Genomic DNA, 17,720 nt, shown 5'->3' on the forward strand with positions numbered 1-17,720 from the left:
TAGTCCAAAATATTATGTTCAAATGTCTTATTCGTATGTACATCATCCGCTGAGTAGATTGTGACATGCTCCTGATTATCGATATTCCTTATGAAACATGATTTTATTTTGTAACAAATTTTATATTTCATAGGATCTCTGTATTATTGGGAATTTCTTTAAATAAATATTTGTTCAATCCCCCACAAGCAAGGTCCTCTTTTAAGACAAAAGCTTCTCTCTAGAATAGAAAGAGCGCTGAAGAACAAAAGAACGAACAAAGCAAAAAATATAACAGCAAATTACCAACTTCAGAAGTCAACAAATTAAGTAGTGTGGACTTTATAAATATGCCTACAAACTTCCAAAAAGACTTGAAAAAAGAAATTAACGTTTGTGACATCTGTTTGTGATAGCTTACATAGATAAACTTTTGCTCTGTTCTGTTTCAAAACAATGTTCCACTACAAAGCAAAACTTTATTTGGCATAAAATAATATATATTGGTAAAATCAGTACATATTGTGTTCGGAAAAAGCAAAAACAGCAGTTATCAATGGTTAATTATACATAACTTTTAGTTAATTAATCCAAACATCAATATAGTCAACTACAAATGAAACACTAAATATCATATCATATAGGTTCAGTTTAGGATTGGTCCCAGACATATAATAATTACATACATTGCTTATATTAATCATCTTAGTTACATAATTACAACTACGAGTCTAATCAATAATATTGTATGAAGCCCAGATACATCCGTGAGCGGTGACCGGGTATCTCATCTAAATGACAGTTCAACACACCTACAAAAAGTGATGTAAAGTCATGAAAAGTGATGAAATAAAAACTATATTAAATAGTTACCGATGTAACCTAGTTTTTGTTTCATCACTTTTATTGACTCTGTATCACTTTTTAAAAGTGTGTTTAACTGTCGTTTTGATGAAATATCATGGAACCATCCGTGAGCATGTACGTGTACGAGAAGGTAGAAACACAGAGAACGGCAAATCATTTCACAGGCGAGCAGCTGCCCTTTTTCTGGTGTTGCCGGCCGAATCCCTTCACATCTTAGCCACTTCCTCTGAGCACCTTCCATCCAGTGTGTAAAAAATGTATCCTTCCTTCCAAAGTGTAAAATCTCCAAGATGAAATCAGTGACAACTCAAGTGTGAAACATTTAACCTTTTCTCTGCGTACAAAATAAATTATTAAATATACAAAGGGCACTTTTAAAATTCCCAATGCAAATGACACGGCGACGGCAACGGCTTGGCGACCATGTTTCATTTCTTTAATACGAGTGAGGGAGATGTAAGATGAGATTCATGCATAGTTGTCTCAATACTATTTAGTGTGTAAGAAAAAGCCGAAACATTATTTTGATAAAGAACGTAGTTTTTATGCATTTTATTTATGCCGTTTCCATAGGAATTTTAAAAGGGTCTAAAATATACTCAAATTTGATCTGGCATTTTTACATTTCTGCAAATCATTGATGGATACATGTACATGGTTCACTCTTGAATCTCTTAGTTGACTTGACCACAAAAAAGAAAACAATTATTTAATTTCTAAAAATTTAGTTTTTCAGAACGACTTCTTTCTTTTTACCTTTCCACTTAATATTTAATAAATTAATCCTGGACATAATCCTGGATTACCCAAAAATATCCTAGGAGGCATTTAATGTTTAGCAAAAAAATAAAAACAGGAAAATTAGAATTCAGAATAGATAAGCTTCACGAAAAAAATGAAATTTTTAAAATTCCTCGTATTCCAAGTTTTTCCAGGTCTCAAGAACTTTTAGCATTGCGGTGCAAATTGAACACCTAACTAACTGGTGCAAACCAAATGCTGAACTAAATACACAGCGGGCCAAGCTGTCCTTTAGCACAGCTCACATTATTTATAAACTTACACAATAATTATTAATACAAATACAATCTCATAAATTTATTTCTAATTCTTAATTTCTACTGAATGCGTTCTTCTTGAAAGTTGAATAACATATTTTTATAAAGATTATTTGGTTTTTATTTTACAAATTGTTAACATTAACTGCTTCCCGGCCGAATTAATTTGCAAAATCTTTTAAAAAACCTACGTATTTATTTTTTGTCATTTATTTAAAGCATATCAATATACATATAATCATAAATAAATATACTTTTTTTTAACTCTCGAAGTCTGAAAAATCATATTTTTCAACCGTATTTGCGTAATTGCCCAGGAAGTAGTTAATAATATTCCTATTAATTTAAAACAATAATAATAGTAATCATACAATACTAACAATAATAATGGCAACAAATAACATTATTATAACAGTCCAGTATCCTGAAACAAAGGAAAAACAAATATAAACTTAACGTAGGCATATTTGGTACAGAGGGATATATACACGTGTTTTAAATTTTACACAACTGGTGAACAACCAGGAGTGAATGAGGGGGAAATGGTTGTTGGCACTGGTACTATCTGTGGCAACTGAGAGTAAAGACGTGCAGTCCATGTTTGGCAATACTACACACCCACTGAACAGACTGTCTCTGAACAGGAACGTACATAGAACTACCGGCAGACAGACATGCAATCACAGGTGCACAACTGGTGAACAACCAGGAGTGAATGTGGGGTAAATGGCACTGGTACTATCTGTGGCAACTGAGAGTAAAGACGTGCAGTCCATGTTTGGCAATACTACACACCCACTGAACAGACTGTCTCTGAACAGGAATGTACATAGAACTACCGGCAGACAGACATGCAATCACAGGTGCACAACTGGTGAACAACCAGGAGTGAATGTGGGGTAAATGGCACCGGTACTATCTGTGGCAACTGAGAGTAAAGACGTGCAGTCCATGTTTGGCAATACTACACACCCACTGAACAGACTGTCTCTGAACAGGAATGTACATAGAACTACCGGCAGACAGACATGCAATCACAGGTGCACAACTGGTGAACAACCAGGAGTGAATGTGGGGTAAATGGCACCGGTACTATCTGTGGCAACTGAGAGTAAAGACGTGCAGTCCATGTTTGGCAATACTACACACCCACTGAACAGACTGTCTCTGAACAGGAATGTACATAGAACTACCGGCAGACGGACATGCAATCACAGATATCATGACTTGTCCCAGTTTATGATTGAAATGTGGCAACAAACAACGTTGGGGAGTGTTGTGCGAATTGTCATTAGGTGTTAGGTTAAACCTATACACATGATTGAGATTGGCCCTGATTCCTTGATTTGTTTAGAAATGTTTTTGCAAGCGCAACAGTTAGTAATTAAAAATGAAACCAGTCCAAAGATGTCGATAGCTGATTTGGTCAACTGTTGAAACTGTGTGGAAATAAAAATTAAACAAATAGAATAAAGTTTCCAGGGCTGATTGATAAGTATTCAAAGCCGTGTATAGTATGTAAGCAAAAATTTTTTTTTTTTTTTGGTAATTCTCATACTCATCTTTTGTATTATGAAAAAACGTTAATCATTGCCTCATTAGTACATGTGTGACAGTGTTTGGAAGTGGCAGAGCTGAAAAACTTTTCCAAAATGGAAAAACATAAGGGGATGCAATCTGAAAATGTATTATTTTCTATTTATTTTTTTGGAATAACTTTATTGAGTAAAACCTCAAATTGTAATATTTAATTATTGAAGACAATACTAATCTAAAATCGCTAACGATTTCTAAACGAAAATCTGAAACAGAAAAATCAGAATAGGATACGGTCACATCTAGGACTCGAACTCATGACCCTTGCCTTGCCGGGGCACCGCTCTATCACTGAGCTAATACCACTAAGCTAACTAGGTGAAAAAATGACATTGTTGGTAGTTCTTATTCGAAGTATGATACAGTTAAAAGTGACCGAAGCGGATAGGGTCCCATTAGCTCAGTGGTAGAGCGGTGCCCCGGCAAGACAAGGGTCCTGGGTTCGAGTCCTAGATGTGACCGTATCCTTTTCTGATTTTTCTGTTTCAGATTTTCGTTCAGAAATCGCTAATATTGTCTTCAATAATTAAGTATTATTTTCGTTTCCATTTAGGAAAATTATCAGTTATGAAACTTATGATTGCATTACAATGAAATAATGATGTTTTTATTCCGGAATGTGGGAAGGTTTGTGAAATATCACATCACATAAAGCATACACAATATGTACATACAAGTAAAAAATAAGAATGTTCAAGCAAAGAAATATATAAAAAAATTTAAAAATACATTAATGATCTATAGCATTTAAGATTGACGGGGCCAATAACTTTCTCCAGTGTGCTGCGATGACGGATTCAAGAAATAAGAACATTTGGAGATGTTTATCCTCTCCCTAAACCTGCCATCGGGCTCTTATGAGGGCTGCGAAAGCTGGTACTTGATCCACCGTGAGCATGTTGGAAGTACTGCAGTATCTGAGAAGATCGGACATCATGCAGTAGGTGCTGTTATATTGCATGCGTAGCCTTTCATTGCTGCTCTTCTTAAAGTTGGCCCAAAGCTCGCAAGTATAAAAGGACATACAAAACGTAAGGAATAACTTTAGGAATCTTCTACTGAGCATGCTTGACTTTACACTGAGTGCCTCCGAATCTTTGGTATGTTTGCGGCTTCTAAATACTGATTTTGCACTATTTAGGATTGCATTCTCTATATTTAAATAGAGACAGTTTATGTTTGCACCTGCAGGGTTGTCATCGTCCTCATAGCTCGTAATTTCAAAAATTGAAACATGTGTTGTGTATGTAATAACTCTTGAGACTTACCACAAGTGGCATCCTTTCTGTCCACTGATCTGATCTGCCCTGTCTCATTCTGCATTCTTCCGTCAGTTCTGTCAATGTGGTCAGCCAAGTCATCTATTATTTCTGTTAACATAAATGTAACATCCCATAATACGTACACATGTTTTATAATCTTATATTCTGGTGTCAACATCCCGCCGTTTTATTTCAAAGTTAATAAAATTGGATATCTGGAATTTATCATTATCTCTAAATAGTATAAAATAAAGTGGCTATCCGCATCTGTCTGTTTGTGCGCTTAGTTCTTCTAAACTATGCAAAGGATTTTGATAGGGTTTTCACTATCATTTAGAGAATTTATTTATGTTATAACACATGCATATTATATATATAGAAAGTAGAGAGAATTTGAGCAACGCCAGGTACACGTCAGCTAGTTTGTGCTCGCAAAACTCGAAAAGTAGTCGACCGATATTGCTGAAAACTTTTAGGTTTGTTGTTATTAGTGCCAGGAGTGTTTAGAGATGTTTAAATGGACGCCCGAGGAATACTTAACGCAATAACTGAGCACCAGTTATAGAGTATAAGATACGGAGTAGAATTAAAGTTGATGTAATGTAGTTTTTTAACATTAACATTGTGGTATACAGTAGTGAATGGTGAAAGAAGTCGTGGGTGCCCAAGAAAGACTTTAGCAATAGCGAAGCATTGCGGGGGATCCACTAATAATTGTAAATATATATTGATAAACATCCTGATGTAAAATTAAAATTAAATATTTATTTATTTATATGAATATGAATTTCACGTTCAGCTGGGCTTTAATACAGGGTGTCCGGGGGTAAAGTGCACTAACTTCGGGAGATGATTCTACGTGATAGTAGTACAAGAAAAAGAAAAAATTACTTCTTTCGAAAACTTCCAACTTTGTAGGGTACTATTTTTAGGTAAAAACTTAAAAATTGGTCCGCCATGTGGGATTGGCATTATTATTTTGCATTGTTGCTACATCTACCGTCCCACGTCCAAACGCTGCCATTCCGTCAGTCTATTTACACTGCCAATAACTTTTGTTCTTCTGCCTTGTGTCAATAATCTTATAATTTAATGTGTTCTGCAGATTTAACTTAAAAAACTTGATTGTTTTAAACAAAATTTGTTAATTTAGTATGTCTTTATCTAGTATGGATTTATTAAGACTTATTAAAAGAACATATTTATTCAGTGTGTATTTTCTCTAAAGACTTTTAACATTGTGTTTACTTGTGCGTAATTACTGTGACAATGCCTGGCTTGACCCACGAAGGTCAGACATTCATTAGGTTTACGGGCTACATGATGTAAATACACAAGAAAGTGGATATTTTGAATGTTTTTTAAATTAGTGAGAAGTGATTAATAGTTGAATAATTTTATCATTCAAAGTGTAACTACATTTTGTTAATTTTAGTACAGTTTTCTTTTTGAGTTTGGTTTAAAACACACAATATTGTAGCATAATTGTAAACGCCAAAATCTCGTCCTAATGTTTACGTGGCCTATTGTTTACGTATGGTTTCAATGGATACGGGCCAATCACAATGCTGCCACTTCATTCTCGACAAGTTCACAGCGAATTTATCGGGTAAGTTTGTACCTCACACTAAGGATTTTTAGAAGGTATGTCTTTTTGTATGAGAAAAAAAAGTTGGAATTTCGGAAAAAGTTATTTTATCTTTTTTACTCCTACCATCATGTAGAATCACCTCCCGAAGTTAGTGCACTTTAAACTCGGACATCCAGTATGTTTATTTTTTTTGTTAACACAAAGAACATCTAAATAAGTTTCACATCTCAAAAACAAAATACTCTACAATGCAAGATAGAAAAATAGTAGATTAGGAATACAAAGTACAATAAATAAATGAAATAAGTCCAAGCAGAGCTAGGCAGTTTGTTTAAGATTAAACACGAAACTCGTTATATTCTACGTGTTCATAGATGATGTTAATTAATTTATTTTATTAACCTTTTGAACGCGTTGATTTGCTCCGTTTTATCTATACCCGTACGCGGTACATATTTTCAAATACCTATGCACGCAATTAAATGTCAAATTATAGCATTCTGGCATGATTTATTGGACTATATAGACAGAACAGATTATTCTCCACAATATGAAAACAAATCCTAGTGTGTCAACACTCTTAGATGTTTATAAAAACAAAAACATAAAATTTCATACAAAGACGTACCGTATCTTTTGAATGTGGTCCCGCCATTCACTCGGCGTGTGTCTACTTAGGCCACTGCGTTGATAGACACAAGTGGGACACCATGATCACTTATCATTTTTAGTTATGAAAAGTTGTGAATGACATACTAGTACTAACGCTATCCGTTGACAAAAATGTAAACTAAAGGACTAAAAGGCGCGAAGAGGCGCACTTGATTATCGATCCTTTTTTATGAAATACAATTTAATTTTTGAGAAATTCTTGTAGATGTCAGCATCGTGAGAGTTCTACGAATGTCCAAGTGAGCAAGAAATACATTTATGATGAAAGAGCGCTGGAATATCGGCCGTCAAAGTTTCCGTATCAACTGTTGATACAGCCGCGTGTGAGTATGGACTTTTTGCCGTAACAACAGTTGATACGGCCGCGTGCAAAGAGTTAAAATACTTTTTTTGCAAAGTATTGCTTTGCAACATTATGATAAATTATTTGTTTGCGCCCGTACATATGCAATATGAGTAAAATACTAACTCAATTCTTTCGAGAAAGGCATACAAATACAATATTGTACCGATGATTCAATCCAATATTGTAATAAAATTAATTAATTAACGCCATCTATGAACATGTAGAATATAAAGAGCGTCGCATTTAACCTTAATTAGATTTGTTGTTCCGCTTGCCGATATAAATTCTATTAAGACCTGTTTATATTTAGTGATTAATGTGTTAAATATGTCAACATCCTTATAATCATTACCCAAATTCTGTATATGGCGAATGGGAGTATACAATTGTGATTCCATATATTTGAGTTGTCGCAATAATAAGGTAGATATTGCCTTGATATTTTGTTGCGACATATATGGAAAGAAATCAAGTTCAGGGCTGTCAATTATTAAATTTGTGATTTGATGTAAACAAGTTAAGTTATTAACTCTTTGATGGGCGGACATAACAGTATAACTGCATTTTTGACCATTTAACGATATATATGAGAAAATGTGCCTTGTGTATGCCGGCATCAATGGTATTAACAGTATAGTTACACCAGTACTCAAAATATAATATGTTTTGAGTACTGGTGTAACTATACTGTTAATACCATTGATGCCGGCATACACAAGACACATTTTCTCATATAAATCGTTAAATGGTCAAAAATGCAGTTATACTGTTATGTCCGCCCATCAAAGAACTATTCTACAATCAGATAATTTTAATAAATTTAGTTGACATAGTAGAGAATCATAATTGACACTTTCCCTTGTCATACCCATTCTGAAGTTCATAAATCGTAAGAATTTATTTTGAATTCTTTCTATCGTGAGAGAATGAATAGCGATCAAAGTATACAATCAAATAATTAACCTCGGTTACAGTTGTTAGCACTACATCATCGATGCAGTAATCATTAATTAATGGATTCTTCATTCTATGAAATCGCATAGTAGTCCAGTCAAGTTAAACATGAAAAGGGGGTTGTGCTTGCAAAAGGTCCAGTCATTCTGATTTTTTTATATGTTGTTAGGACCTAAACCAGTATTAAAAAAAAAAATTTGCAACTTCGAAAGTGCTGTGCGAGCGGCGGTGGACCTAAAAAACCAGAAAATTTTCCGATTTTTTTTAGTTTTTGCTCAATATCTCAGTAAAGGAAGGGTCTTACCGGTGTAGTTGGTATAAATACTTTTAAAGTAGACTAAATTTGCTATAATTTGAGACCAAAGCAAGCTATATAAAGCCATTGGTTTTCAAGATACAGTTCTTCAAAAATAGGCAATTTTTTCCAAAAAGTGAAATTTTTTCGAAATGGTCTCTTATTTTGTAAAATAATTTCTAAAATACGCATCCCACGTCAAATATTATGGGAAATAAAGTTGTTGTAAATTTAATTAGCTTTCATTTGAAACTAGATTAATATCTGTAGACTAAACGGTTCTCTCAAAAATGGCAGATAACCAAAAACAGTCATAAGTGGATTTTGGGTGAAATGTAAATAAACTGTTCTCACGTCTTTTTATGGTTTTATTTATCAAACAGTTAACAGATTTTTGTTGAAAAAAAGAAAAGATATTACATCTATCGGGAATTACGTCATCTTCAAACATTGTTTTATATACCTACATACCAAAATGCTTGTACAAACATCATGGTACCTACTATAAGGACAAATTACATGTACACAAAAAATAAAACTAATATAAATCATGTAGGTATTGTGTCTTGGTTGCCAAATCATGTCTTTCTTTTTATCTTAGCTGGGAGAGGCGCCCAGTCTGTAGTCGGGTCATCTTCATCGTCCGAGCATTTCAGCTCCACATCCGGGACGTTAATGCAAAATTTTCCACCGCATGACTGACAGAGGACTGAGCAGTGGAGCCCAGCCTTTCTACACGAGCAGCTCCCAGAGCATCCTTTATTGCATTTACACCAAAATTTTCGCAAAAGGGCAGGAGGTGCGGGATCCATCGTGGTAGGGATGGGGGTGAGTCCTTGAGAAGACAGCTTCCACCCCCATTCAGTGGGATTCAAGTTGACTCCCCGCCACTTCTGCACTTGGAGGTAGCACCTTGCTGCATGGTGGCCTGCAGCATCTTCCGTCGGTGGCAAACGGGCGAGGTTTATGTTTGTTGAAGTGACAAACGTCTTATACCTCAGGAAATCCAAAGTATCCCTCGCGATGTCACCCCCATATAGAGCCACGAAGCACTTGATGCCTGCTTCACTCACGGGTTGTGGGGTAGAGTCTGGCCGAAGGAAGACCTCCACTTGCTCAGCAAGTGGTTCAATCTTGCTCAGAAGTGTGCTGATTTTGGTCTTTCCTTGGCCAAACGGTGCTGAGGTGGTATCGCACCCGGCAAACGCATGGGTAAATAGTACCGTTCCTGGTAATTGTCGGGAGTCCTGGTTGTTGTAGGAGGTCGTAGAGTAGTGACAGCAACCAGCTTCACCCTTCGTGTTCTTCTGAAGATAGACGTTTGTCTCTTCAGCGCCTAAACCATTGAGAAGAACGAGCAGGTCGACATCTTCTCCCACTATGACGACCCGATCGGCATCTGCTCTTTTTGATAACGCCATCATGACGATCTCTCGATCAGCATCTTCTTCGGCAACAGCCACTTCTACTCCCTCCTTCTGAAAGGCGTCACAGAGAAGAGTTATAAGGCGTCTCTTATTGTTTTCATTCCCCAAATATGCTCTTGAGCAATTTGAATTACTGTGGATTCATCGAAAGTCAATTCGTAGCTGGAATGAGCTGCGTAGCGCCGGAGTCATTCCGCTGTTTTGGGGTTTTTTTTGGTAGCATCTTCGGGGTAGCCGTCAAAAACGATGGAGACGTTCTTCCCAAAGTGGTTTCGGACGTAGGTGATATAACGCGCCAAAAGTGCTCGAACCGTGCTTTTCCTCTGCCACACGACCTTGTACAAGAGGTAGCCAACATCCAAAATGACGTGAGTGCTGGCATCTATCGGCGTGTGGCTGGAAAGAGGAGTGAAGGCAGAGTACAGAGTAGATTTTGTGCCCTTGCGCATCCCTTGTTCATTGAACAGAGACATCGGGAACGGGGCCAACTCATACTTGAAGTCATCCTGTATATCCTGTTCAGATTTCTTTGCAATACACACTCGCTGAAAAATTGTGAGCAGATCCACAGCCACTCTTCTGTTTTTGTCCGGCAGTTTAACGGTTGAGGTGATCGATGCCAGCGTGGTAACTTTATTTTTCCGTTTTATTACTACCTTGTCGTACATTTTCCCCACAATTTTCATTACTCCTTCCGTTCCAACTCTCTGGGCTGTGTGGCAATTAATTTCAGGACCTGCCAGTAAACCACCACTGATAGAAATTAAACTGTCAGTTTTGGGAAATGGAGGGTGGAGAGCAAACCAGTTTTTTAGTTTTTCCACATCACTATTATCTCGGATGATTCGAGAAGATCTCATGTCTACATGCTGCTCTCCAGTATGACATGATAAGCTGCAAAAACTTTCCAGTTCTTCACAAATGTTCAACATAAACACCATTCCTGTTGTCCACCTTGCCAGAACACTTTCGGAGATTCCTCTTCCTTGGGTCAACCCACCGTAGGTTTTCATGGATCGCATCAGCTTCTGCTCAATTGTTAGGTCTGACCACAACCCAGACCAAAACTTGTCAGACCGGCAAATGGTGAAGGATCCTTTTGTAAACATGTCGTATTCGCTTTTATCCATCCGATCTTGTAGATTCATCATATCCTGCAGGTAGAGGTGCGCGCTCTTAGCATACAAAAAATGTCCAGCTGCGTGAAAAAAGGGAGCATCTTGTGGACAGTGTACAAATGAAGGTTCCAATCACCAGCACGCTCTGCCTGGATGAATAGTTTTATCAAAGTGGTCATACGAAAGTATTGCACAACTGTGATGTTGGACCATTCGCTTTAATTTTCTCCAAGGCACTTTTAAATTTTGCCTTTAGTATTTGGTAGGTATCAATTTCTTCTGCTGATATAGTGAGAGACCTTTCAGTGTCTCGCAGCAATTTTTGAGTCTCGTCTCGCTCCTCAGGAGTTATGTCAACCTCATAAAAAACAATGCTGGCCAGTGTGAGGTTTGCCAAAATGTGGGCTCGAACAGCTAGTGAATATGCGTGCCCATTCATATGGGTACCCATGGGTATAGGTACTAATGGGTACTTGAAATTTGAAATAGTTGTAATTATATTATAACCCTAGGATAAACCCACGATGATTAATGGATTTACTTCACAGCACAATAAAACCATAAAAAGACGCGAGAACAGTTTTTTTGCATTTCACCCAAAACCCACTTATGACTGTTTTTGGTTATCTGCCATTTTTGAGAGAACCGTTTAGTCTACAAATATCAATCTAGTCTCAAATAAAAGCTTATTAAATTTACAACAACTTTATTTCAAACAATATTTGACGTGAGATGCGTATTTTAGAAATTATTTTACAAAATAAGAGACCATTTCGAAAAAATTTCACTTTTTGGAAAAAATTGCCTATTTTTGAAGAACTGTATCTTGAAAACCAATCGCTTTATATAGCTTGCTTTGGTCTTAAATTATAGCAAATTTAGTCTACTTTAAAAGTATTTATACCAACTACACCGGTAAGACCCTTCCTTTACTGAGATATTGAGCAAAAACTGAAAAAAATCCGAAAATTTCCTAGTTTTTTAGGTCCACCGCCGCTCGCACAGCACTTTCGAAGTTGCAAAATTTTTTTTTTAATACTGGTTTAGGTCCTAACAAGATATAAAAAATTCAGAATGACTGGACCTTTTGCAAGCACGGATGTACATCTTGACTGGACTATAGTTAGATATCTGCTTACATTTAGTTGTAAATTGTTCTCTTGGCACCAGACAAAAAGTTCATATAATTTATTTGACAGTCATTAATATTTGTTATAGCTTTCTATATTTTCATCGACCGCAAGCATTAAAACTTGGACATCGTTGGAAATAGTAAGAACATCATTCACAAGTAGCAAAAATTAGATTGTTCCCAAATGTGACCCTTGGGGAATACCGCTGGTAGCAAAGAATTTATATGAAGTAAATCCATCAATTTTAACAGCCAGTTGCAGGTACATTGTAGCTTTCCCGCTTATTGGCAATAATCGTTTGAAGTATGTGTAGAGTAGATGCATTAAATGATTTAACTTAATGTATACGTTGTAATGACGAGAATATTATAGAATACACAAAATGATTACATATGCATGCAGGTAGGAACTGAAACATTTTGATTATAATAAATTTTAACAAGTTGTTACCATTTTGCACAGAAACTTCATTGCCAATATTTTCCGCAATATCCTTCTGCCTTGCAATGATTTTTGATAATTCATCCAAACCCTTGTCTTGATCTGAAAAACACAATGACATAAAAGCTTAAAGATCGATGTAAACCATCACTATTATGTATTAAAGATCGATGTAAACCATCACTATTATGTATTAAAGATCGATGTAAACCATCACTATTATGTATTAAAGATCGATGTAAACCATCACTATTATGTATTAAAGATCGATGTAAACCATCACTATTATGTATTAAAGATCGATGTAAACCATCACTATTATGTATTCAATAGAATTGAATTGAGAATTTCATAGAGCCTGCATTTAGGTACATACTGTCTGTAGCTAAACTTCAGTTTCAAGAATTTAAACAGCAACCGAGCCAAAAACTACTCCGCAAAGTTACTGGGCAAAAAGCAGAAGGGTTCTTTTTGGGATTTTACTGAAATAGCATTCCATTTTCTTATTTACTACATTATAATAATAGGAAACAAGCTTGTAAAGATAGATAGAAATTTTAATACCAAATGCTCTTGCCAGTGTATTGTATGGTGAGCCGTATACAAACATATATAGATATCATCTAAAAATATAAGCAAGCACAGGATGTGAAACGAAAGTTCAGGTGAACAATACACACTTAGTCTAAACTAAAAACTTACCTTTTTAAGCTGTCGTACCCTTAAATTAAATATACCATTCCTAAGAGAAAGTCCAGTTATATTCAATTTTCCAATTATGTCCTAAATCCTGTATCTAAATTTCGCTAATAAACAATTATATAATGTTAGTCTCAAGTGACCTACAAGGTGAGTATTGTACTGTATATTATCTTCATAAATATTTAAGTAATAACATAGATCACTGTAGAGATGTATTATAAGTTTGTACAGCGCCCTTGATGTGATTTTGCACAAAAACGGCGCTATACAAGTCATCCAATTATTATTATTATTATTAGGCTCGTGTGTATTAGTGCATCTATAATCTATATACGCTTCAAGGAAAATAACAAGTGTATAAATTGATTGGATTAGAATTGATTAGAATGTTATTCCAAGTAAAAACATTGATTGCTTTGATTTTTTGTGGTCCTAATCCCAGGTTACGTTAATTATAATTTGCTTTCTTATTGATAGACATAATTTAGTGTTTGTGAACAGTTATTGTTTTTTTTTTTATTTGGTCGCAACATTTATATTATATGTTCCCAGGGACATCATGGCATCCTTTTCCAAAACAGGGAATGGCAAACATGAAATAAAATAATTTGAAATGAATTTCCTGGATCCATTATTGTTATTTTTTTGTTTTGTTTTTTTTTTTTTTGATAAATCTTGTCTTTCCTATTTATTTTCTTGTTTTTATTATTTACATTATTTTATTGAATATATGATTTGATTAGAGCTTCAACTCCCTCACAAAGATCATAACTACCAAAAATCAATAGAAATATTATTTTCACATTTTACAATGATACCAAATAAAAATAATAATCATTTTATTTTATTTAATCCATTCCCTCGGATGCAACCCTGGCCCTTTATGTTCTCGTAGGTCTAAACGCCCCATTTTGACTTTATTGATTGATGGTACTTTATTGTTGCAATTAAAAATATTTTTAGTTCATTTGACTCTATTAGGAACATGAAATTAAGTCAATTTCAATAATGCAGGGCTGTCAATAAGGGAATTAGCGAATTTCAAAATAAAAATGACTTCTGTTGGACAGTTTTAGTTTATATTTTCAATGGGAATATTAGGTTTGTAATTTATATGTCTTAAACATCATTATGTTCTTATATGCATAAATATGGGTCAAACAGAGAACCTTCCCAATGCATTTGTATAAGAGTTAAGAGTAGGTACTGTCTTCACTTCAACTCTGGCTGCGATGGCTGTATGCATCATGTATTCATTATATTCCTCACCTTTAATCATCTGATGTTGATTTTTCCTTATATCTTGTATGGACTGGTTTCTTTCAGAGTCCAGAAGATCCTCATCATCAGATCCAGTGCCCCAATTAGCTGAATCTTTGAATTCTCGACCTGCAATATTAATTTAATTAAATAATTAAAAGAAAAAACACTAAAAAAATCACTAACTTTAACCTCTTGTTTGCTAATAATTTCTCCGAGTATAACTGCTATAACGGCTCTTCTGGGGAAATTACTAATGGTAAATTATATACAATTTTTTATAAATATACAAACACATTATCTGGTAAGACAGTACAATTTGTCAAAACAACATAATTTTGCAAAAAAAATATTACAAAACCTATCGGCTTGGGCGAACAAAAAGTTAAAGAGCTTGGGAATCAGTATGAACATTAAAAGATTTATGCCTAGTTGTTTGAACCCCCCCCCCCCCATCCTATTTGAGGTCTTCATCAAATCTGTAGTTCTGTCACTTTGAAACTTTGTAAGTAGTTTTGAAGTTTTAAGAAATTACTCTAAGAGCGTTGAATATTTTGGGGTAATTTTATTAATTAAACGGTTCCTGTTAGCCATTAATTCTTTCATTTGGTTATATTTTGAAAAGAGAAGGCTTATATAGATCTGGCTAACAGTCGATAGCTTCGGGCCTCGTCCTACCGTAGCTGTCCCCGAAGAGCTCTCGCTTTTCCCGGTTCAGGTCGGGTTGAGCGCGGGAGCCCGAGCCGTGCACCCCACTGCTGAAGTCGCTCTGCAGCTGTAGATAGCGCGACTGCAGCACCTCCACCTGTCGCCATCTGCGCTCACCCTCCGCATCGGTGCTGTGGAAAGGATCGGTACTTTAGCCAGTGGGCCTCACTGGGTGCTGTGTAATATGAATGTCAAATGAGAGTCCTAAAATCTAGGCCAGGCTCACAGGCCCAATATCGATCAGAATATATATGATAGAAAGAAATAGTAAAATCACATCAAAATAATTATTTAGGAACTTGCTGTCTATCAGTGCCCTCACTGTTTTTGCGCTAAAATTGTCAAATTAAGCCAAATCTCGACGGTATGAGAAGTAATTATGAACTTACCTTGGGGCAAACGTATTATGCTTCATTTTAGTTGAAATAATAAAGGAAAAACATGGAAAAAAAACAGAAAATAGTTTGAGATCGACATTTATTAACAAATTATAAGGGGCCATGTTGATTTCGCTATATGCACAGCGATTAGTCGACAGGGGGCGTGGCCAACATATCCGAGCATACCCGAGGTGTTCCGAGTTGCAAAATCAGTGAAACGCGGTGGGCGGTGAAACGAAACGTCAGAAATGGCGTCGTAATAATATAATGTAAAAAAACCTTTTTAGAACTACACTAGGTTTGTGTAACATGGTTTGTGATACAAAAGAAAGTGCCCCCTTTATAGCGCCTGCTCGCGTCAAGGCAAGAAAAACATCCCAGTTTTCAAGTAGTTTAGCGGCTACGCTAGGTTTGTGTAACATGGTTTGTGATTCAAAAGAAAGTGTCCCCTTAATACCGCCTGCTCGCGTCAAGGCAAGAAAAACATCCCAGTTTTCAATTAGTTTAGCGGATACGCTAGGTTTGTGTAACATGGTTTGTGATTCAAAAGAAAGTGTCCCCTTAATACCGCCTGCTCGCGTCAAGGCAAGAAAAACATCCCAGTTTTCAATTAGTTTAGCGGCTACGCTAGGTTTGTGTAACATGGTTTGTGATTCAAAAGAAAGTGTCCCTTTTATACCTATACTTCACTTCGGGTATGCTCGGATATGTTGGCCACGCCCCCTGTCGATTAGTCGCTGTGCGTATAGCGACTCCCATCAAGTTCCCGGCAAAAAGTACGATGTAAAATGGCCGCAAAGTGGGATATTTTGATAAATATGTCATATTTATATTGAGTGTAAAAATGAAACGAAGTGAAATTTGTTCTAAGTGAAAGCTTTGCACCTGAGAACAATACCACGGGCACAGTTTGAGGTCATCAGGAATTAGTAATTATGTCGGGAAAGTGTTTAATTTTACTGGGCACTCGTAGTCAGCATATACCATTATTTACTTCGTGAACCAAACCCAAAATTTGTTTAATAATTATTATTTCAAACAAATTATTTGTCTCGATAATTGAACGATAAATATTTACCCAACCGCCGCATTTTAATAGGCATAGATTATAAAAACAACACTTAATTAATTCAAGAATCAACTATTCACATTGGGACAGGTGGTAAAAGGTTTAGTTTCAATCTAAATATGGACGATAATATTTACATCATTTGCTCCCTAGTTGTGTCGTCCAGTTGCTGCTTCAACTGTTTGATTTGTGCGCTATATTGTTTCAGCCTCATGCGGATACTGGCAGAAGAGCTGCCATAAGTAGTGGACTTTCTGCCCTCATTGCTCCAAACCACTAACTGGGACTGAATGTCTCTATAGAGTTTCTCACACGCATCATGGGCCGTGATCCTACAACAATACATTCATTTTTTAAGGAAAAACCATTATAAAACATTGAATACATAAAGTGGCAGGAAAATCAAAGATAAGTATTTTTACCATGGATCATCGTCAAAATAAACTAACGCCATATCAAAGTCGTTACAAAATAAGCACCAAAAATATTATTATTATCTTTATACAAAACTGACAAACATAATAAACGGATATATCATAAATAAACCACTCTCATGTCGTGACTAAGCTGTCAATCATAAATTAACCACTCTCCTGTCAATGCAGTCAACATAAATGAACGCAGTCAACAACTGTCAAAGTTATTCAGTGCTGCAAGTTGCAATAAAAATATTAAAATTTTATTAAAATGGCCTCTACTGCACCTTGCAATAAGCCTATGTTTCTGTCAATTCGTGAATGAAATCGGAACCACGGAGAAAAGCAGTGTTTTTCTTTATTTTTGTTCGAAATTCTAAAACATGCGGGGCAACGGGACATTAGGTTCAAGACAGTAATAGTAGGTACCTAAAAAAATTTTTTTT

The 17,720-nt window shown here is 35.7% G+C and overlaps 1 protein-coding gene across 1 annotated transcript; it reads right to left on the minus strand.

Moving 5' to 3' along the window:
• Positions 1-860: 860 nt before the first annotated feature.
• LOC149422749 (syntaxin-8-like) lies at positions 861-17,469 on the minus strand. The gene is made up of 7 exons (XM_089633940.1): positions 17,281-17,469; positions 16,996-17,190; positions 15,380-15,540; positions 14,711-14,830; positions 12,749-12,841; positions 4,769-4,870; positions 861-2,328 (listed from the first exon to the last, which is right to left on the minus strand). Exons 1-7 carry the CDS (start codon positions 17,310-17,312, stop codon positions 2,270-2,272), a joined length of 762 nt encoding a protein of 253 aa, XP_089490066.1. The 5' UTR covers positions 17,313-17,469; the 3' UTR covers positions 861-2,269.
• Positions 17,470-17,720: the final 251 nt, after the last annotated feature.

This window comes from Hesperophylax consimilis, chromosome 7 (genome assembly GCF_061612785.1).
Source record: "Hesperophylax consimilis isolate HC1 chromosome 7, BYU_Hcon_1.0, whole genome shotgun sequence".
NCBI classification, from domain to species: domain Eukaryota; kingdom Metazoa; phylum Arthropoda; class Insecta; order Trichoptera; family Limnephilidae; genus Hesperophylax; species Hesperophylax consimilis.